Source organism: Lycorma delicatula, chromosome 10 (assembly GCF_047948215.1).
Source record: "Lycorma delicatula isolate Av1 chromosome 10, ASM4794821v1, whole genome shotgun sequence".
In the NCBI taxonomy this organism is placed as follows: domain Eukaryota; kingdom Metazoa; phylum Arthropoda; class Insecta; order Hemiptera; family Fulgoridae; genus Lycorma; species Lycorma delicatula.
The window spans coordinates 53,348,584-53,361,486 of record NC_134464.1 but is presented as its reverse complement, the minus strand read 5'-3'; the positions used below and the strand labels follow the sequence as shown (position 1 = coordinate 53,361,486).

The 12,903-nt window shown below is 30.3% G+C and overlaps 2 protein-coding genes across 3 annotated transcripts in view; both read left to right on the top strand.

Moving 5' to 3' along the window:
* The window catches only part of LOC142331457 (putative methylmalonate-semialdehyde/malonate-semialdehyde dehydrogenase [acylating], mitochondrial), a 247,944-nt gene that overhangs the window by 54,976 nt on the left and 180,065 nt on the right, over positions 1-12,903 (top strand). The window lies entirely within an intron of this gene.
* The window catches only part of LOC142330836 (nuclear RNA export factor 1-like), a 68,096-nt gene that overhangs the window by 24,001 nt on the left and 31,192 nt on the right, over positions 1-12,903 (top strand). For both annotated transcript variants that reach the window (XM_075376293.1, XM_075376292.1), the window contains exons 4-8: positions 103-189; positions 2,465-2,569; positions 4,421-4,562; positions 9,531-9,727; positions 12,530-12,639. In XM_075376293.1, the coding sequence (XP_075232408.1) occupies positions 103-189; positions 2,465-2,569; positions 4,421-4,562; positions 9,531-9,727; positions 12,530-12,639 (641 nt within the window). The remainder of the gene's footprint in view (positions 1-102; positions 190-2,464; positions 2,570-4,420; positions 4,563-9,530; positions 9,728-12,529; positions 12,640-12,903) is intronic.

The following is a 12,903-nucleotide window of genomic DNA, read 5'->3' as shown; positions in this document are numbered from 1 at the left end:
AAGTTACTTTTAGAAAATAATTTAGTAATTTTTGCTTTGATGTCATTTTATAAACATTGGTTCATGTTATATTAATTTTATTTACTCTTTTTTATTTGACAGATTCTATTTGGTGGAAAATATGATCAAGAATATGTTTTAAGAATAGTAATGGGTTACATCAGACCCCATACTTTTGTGCCGTATGGCGTAAGTAATAATTATTTAATGTTTATATTTTTTAAATGTGTAAAGATGTAGAAATTATTATAAATGGGAAAGTATCAAAGAATTCACATTATTAGGGGAATATTTTACCAATGTATAAACAACTAGAAAAGAAAATGAGTGCAAGAATATCTTTTCTAAATATTGTGGATTAATTTGGGATAAAGAAGGCTATCACAGTGCATGCAGACAGTATGTTGTATGTTTCATCCTTTTCAGATATTCCTTCATTATCTTTAAATATCCTTTAATTATAATTACATGTATGTATGGTATAATTACAAAAAGTAAACTTTGGACTGAAGAACATAATAAGCACTGTTATTAACTATAAATACTAACACAATATTTTATATCCCACACGTGACAGTGCGCATATATATTTTCACTTCATGAAAATAAATATATTAAACAAGAAAAATGTTCACAACAATGGGGGAGAGATTATTACGCTTAGCAGCAAGTGTGTTTAAATAGAGCTTTTTTTAAATCTTCTGTTGTGTTAAAATTTTCATGTCTATAATCAGTAAATTTTGTTTTTTTATTTTGGCTGTTTCTAAAATGTATAGAGGATTTATATTCTGTTCTTTTTTCTTGGAAGCAGGAACCTCTTTTTCTAGTTAGATATTTTTAAGTATTACATTTTTTATATTGAAATTGCCTTAGACAGTTAAAAATTAAAAGTAAGAACGTAACTCGACACAGTTAGACAATAATGATGTAAAAACATTAAAAAGATTTTTTTTCTTTTAAATAAATCATCAAGCTTTGTGATTTGTTCCTATATCGAAGATTATTGACCTGTATTAAGAGAACGCCTTGAATATTTGTTGTGATTATTGCTAAGAAAATATTTTTCAAGGTTTATGGGTTTAATTCAAGACTTTCTTTGCATATATATGTATGTAAAAATATATGTACTATTATATAAAGAGGAAGAGGATTTTTTTGTTAGGGATAAACAAAAAACTATTTGATTTATCACTACTAAATTTTTACCCATGTTTCTTATCTTAACTGTGGGTTTTTGGATGTATTTCATCTCAAAAAAAATAATATACATATATGTAGTTTGGAAATTTGCCAGTTGAAGCAACAACTTAAGTTAATTAACTGTGAGCAGGGTTTGAACTGAACAATTCAAAACAATTGAATTAATATTACATAATGATAGAATTAAATTTATATTAAAGTAATTACATCTGTACTGAAAAGAAAAAGTAGTTAAGATTTGCCGGTTGAAGGACAAACTTTAATGAATTGTGAACTTTGATTGTCTATCACTGTGTGAACTGGGGTTGAACTGATTAATTATTAACATCTAAAAACAGATTTATTAAGTTTCATTTAGAGTTCCAAGGTTTAAAATTGATTTTTGAATTTTTTTTTGAAACCCTGTTAATTTCTCCATAACAAATGAAGAAATCAATCTGATTTTTGGTAGGTGTAAACTTCAAGTCAATAAACCATTTTCTAGATTTTTGTGTTTGACCTTGAAGCAAGTTAAAAAAAATTTGAACTGTGATTGTAAATTTTCCCAATCCTGACTATAGTAAACTAGATATTCAGTAGATTTGGACTTACAAATATCCCGCAGATAAATATTTAAAAACCATTTTCCGTTTTTTTTTTTAAATTCTGATTTTAAGGAATGCGAAAGTGTATGGCGCTGTGGCTCAACCACCACAGCCACTGCCACAGTTACTGTATGTGTGACTGGCATACTGTACAAAAAAAATTAATACATTTACATATGTATACAGTTTTTTGCTCAATGATATCTATTTAACAACAACAATAAATAAAAAAAGTCTTGTAACAGCAGAAAAATATATCACCTGACATTGAATGAAAAATTTATTTGTAAATTTGATGAAAAATATTTTCATTAAAAGTTAAGCATAGACTAATGTGCAGAGACAATTGAATTTTCCAGATTGTTGATTTAACGTACTAAAGAAGTGTTATGAATGGTGGTTAAGAAGTAGCACACACTGGAAATCTAAGAGCATTTTAATACTAAACTTTTTCCCTCTGTCATTCCACACACAAATGTTTTTTTTCCCCCACAAACTCATCTCACATACCTAGTATATTTAGCAACTCAAAATTATTTATTTTATAAATCCATTTTTTTTTTTTAGAAAAACAGATTTGTTTACTAATTAAATATTTTGATTAATTAGATTAGATTAATTATTTTAATGAAGTAAGATTATCAATTCAATTTTTATGTTTAATTATTGTATTCTTACAGTTTACAAGAAGCGGTGAGGATGTGTCATTCTTTGTTGATGATTTTACTATTGCTGAACAGATAATGAATGCTGATAGAAAAATTACTGCAAATGATGGAAACAAGGTAGATTTATATCATTTTTTTTGAGTTGAAATGACCTTTTTTAAATTTTTTAATGTTATTTACTGAAGCTATTAAATTTGTATATTACTGCATTTAATCTTTTTGGTTGTACAGTAATAATTCCTCATTATTCATGGAGGTTTATTCCAGCAAGTAACTGAATATTACAAAACTTGAATATTACATAATTAGGAAGTTTCATTCCTTAATGAAGTTAAAAGGGTTTGTTTTTACTTTTCTTATGTAGCAATGATATACAGTATTTATATGATTATGTAAAATGCCATCTAATTTTTGTTATACTGCTGATCTAAAAATGGATAATATTAGTCTTATCTATTACTGAAACAGTAAACAGTGTTTGTTAATTTTTTTCATTTCTTATGAAGTATCTTTGTGTGAGGTCTTTTTCCATAGGTGGATCTAAATCAGTATTCTTGTAAGATAATTTCCCTCACCAACCTCAGAACCTTTTAAACAAATTCAATCTTTAAATATAACATTCATTGTGCTACCATGCTCTGATTTTGCATTACCAGTTATTTCAAACATTTTTCAACAGATTCTTCTCTCTACATAAATTGTATCATCAGACAATTCAGTATTCTCCTTCAGCTTCTTTTTCATGTGTGCCCATTTACACACACACACATATACAATTTGCATTATTGTTTATTGAACTCTTGGCTCCTCATTTGACCATCATGATATATATTTTCTAAGGGTGAATATCCAGTGTAGTAACTAACAGGAAAGAAGTCATAGACTGTATCTACATTACACAGCATATTGTATTTAAACATTTAAAATATAAGTAAAAAAAAAGACCTGAATAATAATTAGTAGTTATTCTTATATTATTGTAAAATCAAAAAAAAGAACAAATGATTTACTTAATAGAGCAGGTTGGTTGTATTATATATTTTATACATTTTTCATATCAGCTAGAAATCTCAAATAACAGAACCATGAATAATAAATCTGAAAGTAAGAAGAGATTATGGTAATTAGAGATAAAAAAAAATCTATAAAAGCACATGTTAATGCCACTCCTTTATAATCTATATGGGATAATTTTATTTTTCTAAGTCTCTATGGTGAGATAAGCATGTCAGTGTGAAATATGTATTTTATTGTATCATTCCTTGAGAATTGTTTGAAGTAATGTATCCTAAACCAGCATAATCTAAATAGTACATATATATAATATTGTGAATTAGATAGCATTCCAACTACAAAGGACCAAAATATCATCAGTGGTGTTAAGTATAACTCGTTAAGAATAGATAGGTGCAGTCAACAAATGGTTTTAAGTGATCTGATATTATACAAGTCTTTCCTGAAAACAGTACAATTGTCATGTATGGCTCAGTGAAGCGATTTTCTTTTGTCTTCTTCACTGAAACTGAATGAATATACTTATGCATTTTTTTGTGAAATTTCACATTCCCACTCCCCTGTTATAGAATTAATTAGGAATGCTGTATTAGTTGTTTTTGGTGGTTAATATTTTATATAGCATATATTTTTCTCATAATAATTAACTATGCGAAGTTGAAGTATAATTTTTGCAAACTGTACTATCTGTATTTAGCCAAGCTTTGCTAAATTTACTGTTATGGTGAATGTTTGCATATACTTATTAACAGTAAGAAAAATTGATATCAAACATTCACGTACTGTCATACAAATATATGAGATTTATAATTCTCCCTTCTTATTTATAAGAGTCCATATATACAAACCAGTTTACTTTTTGCAATCATTTTTGAAAGAAAAAAGCAGCTTACATTAGATCGGCAATAAATTAACCTATTGTGCGATTTAATGTTTTACAATTTTTGATTACAGCTTCGGATACATGTAAGATCAAATGCTGCACCATTCGTACAAGTTGATGATAAACTTAAAGAAAAACTGAAAGTGGCAATGTCCAGAAGGTATCAAACGACAAACAAGGCGTTAGATTTACATAAATTTCATGCTGACCCGGGTAAGTTTGTTAAAAATAATAATTTACTTAATCATTAACAGTTAAAGTAAACAAAAAATAATAAATTGTTTCAGATAATTAATTTTTGGGATTCTTTATTCTTGAGAACTTAGTAACTGTGACAGATGGCTTTTGTGGTACGTAAAAAATCTCAGTCCAATAGGATTCAAACTGACCCACCAAGTTGTTAGGTGAACTCATCATCGCAAATCAGCTGATTTTGAAGTCGAGAGTTCTAAAGTAAAAATCCTAGTGAAGGCAGTAACTTTTTTTTTTTGTCTTCAGTCATTTGACTGGTTTGATGCAGCTCTCCAAGATTCCCTATCTAGTGCTATTCGTTTCATTTCAGTATACCCCCTACATCCTACATCCCTAACAATTTGTTTTACATATTCCAAACGTGACCTGCCTCACAATTTTTTCCTTCTACCTGTCCTTCCAATATTAAAGCGACTATTCCAGGATGCCTTAGTATGTGGCCTATAATTCTCTCTTCTTTTAACTATATTTTTCCAAATGCTTCTTTCTTCTTCTATTTGCCGCAATACCTCTTCATTTGTCACTTGACCACCCATCTGATTTTTAACATTCTCCTATAGCACCACATTTCAAAAGCTTCTAATCTTTTTTTCTCAGATACTCCGATTGTCCAAGCTTCGCTTCCATATAAAGCGACACTCCAAACATATACTTTCAAAAATTTTTTCCTGACATCTAAATTAATTTTTGATGTTAACAAATTATATTTCTGACTGAAGGCTCGTTTCGCTTGTGCTATTCGGCATTTTATATCGCTCCTGCTTCGTCCATCTTTAGTAATTCTACTTCCCAAATAACAAAATTCTTCTACCTCCATAATCTTTTCTCCTCCTATTTTCACATTCATTAGTCCATCTTTGTTGTTTCTAATTCATTTCATTACTTTGTTTTGTATTTGTTTATTTTCATGCAATAGTTCTTGCGTAGAACTTCATCTATTTCATTCATTGTTTCTTCTAAATCCTTTTTACTCTCGGCTAGAATTACTATATCATCAGCAAATCGAAGCATCTTTATCTTTTCACCTTGTACTGTTACTCTGAATCTAAATTGTTCTTTAACATCATTAACTGCTAGTTCCATGTAAAGATTAAAAAGTAACGGAGATAGGGAACACCTTGTCTGACTCCCTTACTTATTACAGCTTCTTTCTTATGTTCTTCGATTATTACTGTTGCTGTTTGGTTCCTGTACATGTTAGCAATTGTTCTTCTATCTCTGTATTTAAACCCTAATTTTTTTTAAAATGCTGAACATTTTATTCCAGTCTATGTTATCGAATGCCTTTTCTAGGTCTATAAATGCCAAATATGTTGGTTTGTTTTTCTTTACTCTTTCTTCTACTATTAATCTGAGGCCTAAAATTGCTTCCCTTGTCCCTATACTTTTCCTGAAACCAAATTGGTCCATCTTTGTTTAACACATTATTAGATTTTAATTTATGTACCCTAAAATTTTCCTTAACTTTCCTGTATGCACCGTCTATTTTACCAATGTTCATTTCTCTTTCAACTTTTGAACACGTTTCTTTAAATCCACTCTTCTTTCGCTAGTTTGCACTTCCTGTTTATAGCATTTCTTAATTGTCGATAGTTCCTTTTACTTTCTTCATCACTAGCATTCTTATATTTTCTACGTTCATCCATCAGCTGCAATATATCGTCTGAAACCCAAGGTTTTTCTACCAGTTCTCTTTATTCCGCCTAAGTTCGCTTCTGCTGATTTAAGAATTTCCTTTTTAACATTCTCCCATTCTTCTACATTTTCTACCTTATATTTTTTACTCAGACCTCTTGCGATGTCCTCCTCAAAAATCTTCTCTTCCTCAAGCTTCTCTAAATTCCACCGATTCATCTGACACCTTTTCTTCAGGTTTTTAAACCCCAATCTACATTTCATTATCACCAAATTATGGTCTCTATCAATGTCTCCACCAGGGTAAGTTTTGCAGTCAACGAGTTGATTCCTAAATCTTTGCTTAATCTATCTGATACCTTCAGTATCACCTCGCTTTTTCCAAGTGTATATTCTTCTATTATGATTTTTAAATTGGGTGTTTGCAATTACTAAATTATACTTTGTACAAAACTCTATAAGTCTGTCCCCTCTTTCATTCCTCTTGCCCAGCCCGTATTCACCTACTATATTTCCTTCCTTGCCCTTTCCAATGCTTGCAATACTTTTATACAGATTCAAATACTAGATCGTGGATACTGGTGTTCTTTGGTGGTTGGGATTCAATTAACCAAACTTCTGGAATGGTCGACCAGTCAGTCCATTTCAAATCATCCAGCTAAAAATTAAAATAAAACCCATGGTCTCGAAATGATGAAAAAAATTTTATTTGTTCTATTTGCTACCCTTGTAAAATTTTATTTTGATATATTTTTAAGTTTTAAAAAATCACATTGTTGTTTCTGAAGCTTTTAGTTATTGTGATGTTGATTTAATAAAAAAAACTCATAACTTAGTCAATTTTCATCAGTTCACAATGGTTTTTTTTCTTCAGAAAAATATATACTATAAGGTAAAATTTCATTTAGCTACTTACCTCTTAATTGCTGCAGTAAATATAAGTTCAAACCTGAATTTCATAATTTTTTTTAAGAAAAGACATAAAATTTAAAATGCAATTTAAGATAAAAGGCACTACAGTAATCAAAGTATTTTATATATATATATATATATATAATTCTAAAAGTATAAGCAAAATCTGTGATTTTTTGCCTGCCAATACATTTAATACATCATTAAACAACTGACAAATAATTCACATTACTATGATGCAACTAGAGATAGTATCAAGATCCTATAAACCAATTTATCCTCATTTCTAAAATATACATACACCTTGTTATTTATGGACTTGTGTTTGTTTTTAACATCTTATTGCACTGAAAGTTGATTGAAATAATTTCCTTCTCAGGAAAATAATACATTCTCCCAGATGCTTTTGTGTCGGGGGGGGGGGGGGTCATGAAAACCCCCTTCCCCATCCCATGTGTGAAGGGGGGACACATGAAAATTATGTTGCTCACAGGAATCAGCAAATATTGTCTCTTGAGGGCCAGTGAAAAGCCGGAGCAGGCCCGGGGATGCAGAGATTTAACTTCAGTGTCACCTTCATCTTCATGTTTTGATACAACTAATCCAAAAAACCACTTGGTCATTATAAGTGCAAGCAATGTAGTTAGTTGTGCACACCAACGTCAGACATCTTCACTGATAGGTTTTCTCCAGAAAGATTGAAGACTGCAGAAGTTTTCATCAAAACTTTCATGTTTTGTTACAATTGAGACTTCAGATTTGGGTTCAAAGTGGTGAAAACTACGTGTCACAGGAACTGTCCTGGCTTTGGAGAAACAAGCCTCTAGTTTTTGGCGTGTCTCTATCATTGTTTTTTTATCATTGTGAATTTTATATTTTTGTTCTGCAAAAATCAAAGAATTTCTGGACATTATCAATAGCTTTTAATCCAATAGCCTTTTGGGCATGTAGCTTTTAATCTAAAGTCCTTTTCTTGAAAGCACAGATGGAGAAAGTTTTTACAGTTTTTATACTGTGCTGCACATCCATCACTGTAAGCCATGCTTTTCACCTCTGGAAAACATTTTTCTAATATTCAGCAACAGCCTTTTGGGTTACATGAACAAATGTTATATCATGATCCAAGCCATCAGACACTATGTACAAACTAGAAACTAGTAATCATCAGTGTTATCATGACGTGTGTAGATCACAACCAGATGAAGAGAACAATTGTTGTTTGTTTGATGATACTCTTGAGCTTCATTTTGCAAAACAAAAGAATAGTTTACATTAAAATCAATAATAACAATGGCTGCTTCATCTATTTTCAGATTGCTTTTGATTTTTTTTTTTTAATATCTGGCCTGTGATATTGTAATGAAAGAGTTTGGTGGTATTAGTTTTTCTAGGCCTTCAACTAAGATTTCCAGATATTCTAATGTTATGATGAATTGCACCTATTAAGTTCTGTCAGTAGATATTAAAGTGGAATATATCACCTTATGATTAGCATCCCAATCTTTGAATTTCTCCATAATGAAGGATTTTAGATTGTAGCTTAAGGACAATTTGAGCAGTGTTGTAACATGCAATCATTGTAGTTTTCTTCAATTGAACAACCATAAAGAAATAGTGAAAATGTTACATTTTCATGAATAGTACAGACACAAAAAAAATGTATACCAGCAGTACCTTCTAATACATACCATTTTGGGTATAAATTTGATAAATTGTATTATCAAATAATATGGTTTAAGGGTACTATCATCATGTTAACACAACTAATATTTTAATGATATGTACTGTACTCTATTGGCTTTAAAAATAACTATTTGTACTGTTGATGGATTGCAGCTAACAGCTAGAAATAGAGATAATTAAATCATGTTACCAGCATTCTAAAAGCCTATTAGGTTATCTTAAGACAGGTGTGTTAATTTTTGTCTTTTGTTTGATGGATTTGTTTCACTTGAAATTTAAATAGGGGGTTTAAGATTCAGTTTGTTTTTTTGTTAATAATTATTAGAAGTTGATGCAGTTTCACTACCAATAAATATACAAAAACACCTCATTCGCAGAACTGTTTATGATCATCAAAAGTATCACTAGAACATTTGTTTTCACATTAATCACCTGACAATTCATTTAGCAAGATTTAAATTAAATTACATGATTTGTCCACATAATGAAAAGTAATAAATCCTGGACACAAATGCGACAAATCTACCATGCTTACTAACAAGAGTTTTTAATGTAGTCTGTGAATGAATTTAAGATTTACAGTATGTTAGTCCCAAAAAGGTTACTGGAATTTTGTTTAATTCATCACAATTTTTCTTTAGGTAGCAATTATTATTTTTCTGTGTAACATTTATTAAACTTGCACTTTTTAATTTTCAGAATTCATTGCAGAAAATATATTATTTCCATTAAATCGTGTCAATTTACTTCAAGCTGTGGTACAAATAATCTGTGAAAGTATACCAGAGTTACAAGCTCTAGATTTATCAGATAATAAATTACAAGGTCTTGATTGCCTGAAACCTCTGGTTGACAAAACTCCACAATTGAAAGTACTTCATATCGCTAAAAATAAGGTATCTACTTAGTTATATCAATGAATTATTTTTCTGTATAGTTTTATTGAGAGATATGTATATGCTTTTTTTATTTTATTTTATTTTAAGTACTGCAGATTGTTCTCCTTGTAATGTATTTTAAATTATTTTATCTTATCCTTAAACACTACTGTCAGTTTTAAGATTGAAGATAACGATTCTTTAGCCATGATGTTCCTTATGTTTTTTGTATGCTTCCATCATGTCGCAATAATTATAATAATTTTTACATGATTGCATATGCACATTGTAATCATAACTTTTATAGTCTGTTACCTTTAAAGAAGTTACTGCTCTTCCAATAATAGCCATTTGCAAATGGACACTGTTTATTATTGATTAAAAGAATTAATGCTGACAATATACACTATCTTTAGTGTATGTATGATTATATTATTATATTTAGTACAAGGCATATTCATAAAATAAGGGCTGTTTTGTCATTAAAAATGAACTCACCAGAAAAGGTTTTAACTTGCAGTTTTAGTTTACTACTTATCTAATTCATTTTCCACATAATCACCATTCTGTTCTAAGCACTTTTTGTAATGCTGCACCAGTTTCTTTAACCCCTTTGCATAGAAGTTCACCGCCTGGGAATTGAGCCAGTTGACTATGGTAGTCTTTGAGTTCCTCGTCGTTTTCAAACCATTGTTCACCAAGCTACTTCTTCAAATGCAAAAAGAGGAAGTAGTCTGTAGGTGCAAGGTCGGGACTATATGGAGGATGGTCAAAATGTTCCCCACAAAAATCTTGAATCTTCTTCTTGGTTAAGGCAGTTGTGTGAGGATGGGCATTGTCGTGAAAGAGGATTACGCCGGACGACAGTTTCCCATGTGTTGATTTTTGATCACAGTCTCAATTTGGTGAGTGTTTCACAGGGCACGTCAGCTGTAATTGTTGATCCACTTCCATGAAATCAACCAAAATGACACCCTTTTTGTCCCTAAAATCGGTAGCCAACATTTTTCAACTGTAGTGTGGAGATTGCTTAAACTTTTTTGATTTTGGGAACTTGAATGGTGTCACTACATTGACTGTTGTTTCGATTCTATGTTTGTGTAGGATATCCACATCTCATCACCCATAACAATGTGGGAAAACAAATCATCTCCATCTTGTCAATAGCAGCCCAAAAATGCTTTGTCAACTGCACATTCTTTGCTCTTTGTGTTTGTCAGTGAGCATTTTCGATACCCACCTTGCACACAATTTGTAATTTCTGAACATTTCTGTGAAAATCATGTAGATAGAGATGCTTCCAATATGTGAAAATTCATCAGCCAGAGCACTACTAATTGTCAATTGCCAATCACATCGCAGTTTTCGGTTCACTTGTTCAATGATTTTCTTGGTCTGAATACTGGGCCACTCGGCTCTTTATCATGCACATTTGTGCGGCCATTTTTAAAGTCTCGACCCCATTGTCTAACCTTTCCATCACTCATTACTGTAGGTTCGTACACTAGTCACAACTCCCAATGAATTTCAGCAGCTGAAGATCCTTTTGCACACAAAAATTGAATCACAGCGCGCACTTCACAACTGATAGGAGAAACTATTGTCAAAGACATTGCAATCTGCATTCACCAGCAGGCAAACAACTACTGAATCAAAACAACAACTGCAGTGGCTTTGTAAATAGCTGATAGATGGCCCTGCACGCGTGATATTGTGTTCAGACCCGCTAATATTTAAGTGTAAGCCGACTACCCTTACTTATGAATAGACTCGTATTATTATATTTCAGGGGAAACAGAAGATAATCTACTGTTGATAATTTATTGTCTGGAAAATTTTCATCTTATATTTCATGTTCAAGTTAATAACTTTTTTGTTCAAGTGATTGTTGTTTCAATGATTCAGGATGTTTTGACAACTATTACTTACTTATACCTACATATTTAATCCTTAAAAACAAACTATTATTGCATAACCATGTAATCCAAGATTCATGTCCTGTATTATTTTTGCTACTTGTTGAAATGTATCTTTGAGTTGTAGCAACACAATCGTATTTTGTTCGCAGTTCCTCATGAAGGGGTTTAGTGAGTTTTCCTAGCATAACATATGCCCAAAATAAATATATTTTTTTAATTTTTGTAACTATGGCTGATTGTTTTCTTTGTTACTTTGAAATTGATTTCAGTAGTTCAGAATTGTTTATTATTATAAGATCCCTGTGAAAATGCTACTATCAGTGCTTTATGTTTGGAGGTTTCGGGTTTAAATCCCAATCAAGGATGTCATTTTTCTCACACTAAATTCTTTGTCATCCATAATAAATTATCAGTTTGAAACAAATAGGACAGCCTGTTGGCTGTCCTATTTGTTACATAGGAACAACAGTTCCTATGTAACTAAATGAGTAAATGTTATTTAGTGACAAGAAATATTTTTAAAATCTGTGAAGTTTTTTCTATGTCTTACAGAAATGCAAAATTACATAAATTTTTAATCTGTTTTTAACATTTTGCTTTTTAAATTTGGTTTAATTATAACAAAGAGTATAACCTTAGTCGGCACAACTCATTATGCATTATTGCCAAAAACAAAAAACTAATGCAAAGAGAATAAAAGCATTAACACAGAGTACTGGAGAGGGGGAAAAGTTAGGATACATGTTTTTCCCCCAACACAACATTTATCATTAAAACTTATAGCAAAATCAAAATTTTAAAATAGAGACAGGTGTATTCTGTTGTTCATTTTGGAACAGACAACCTATCAAAATCAGTGAATAGGATAATATGTTTTCCATTTTATTTATTTATTTTTCAGATAAGGTACTTAAATCAGATGGAATATTTATATGGATTACCATTAGAAGATCTGAATATTGATGGAAATCCGGTTTGTGATAAGTTTAAGGATCAGTCAACATATGTGAGGTAATTGGTAAATATTTTAATTATATAAGATGTTTTTGTATGTTATGTAAGTGAATGAAAAATTTTGTAATTGTATATATTATACATCTGGATTATATTTCAATGTGTTAGTAGTCATATGTAAGAAAAAAAGTTGATATTTTAAGTTATATTGTACAGGGTAATATAATAATATATTGAATTTCATTAAATTTTATCTATTTTATTTTATTAAATTTTTTAATATTAAATTATTAGTAGTTGTATTAAGCAACTCATTCTTTA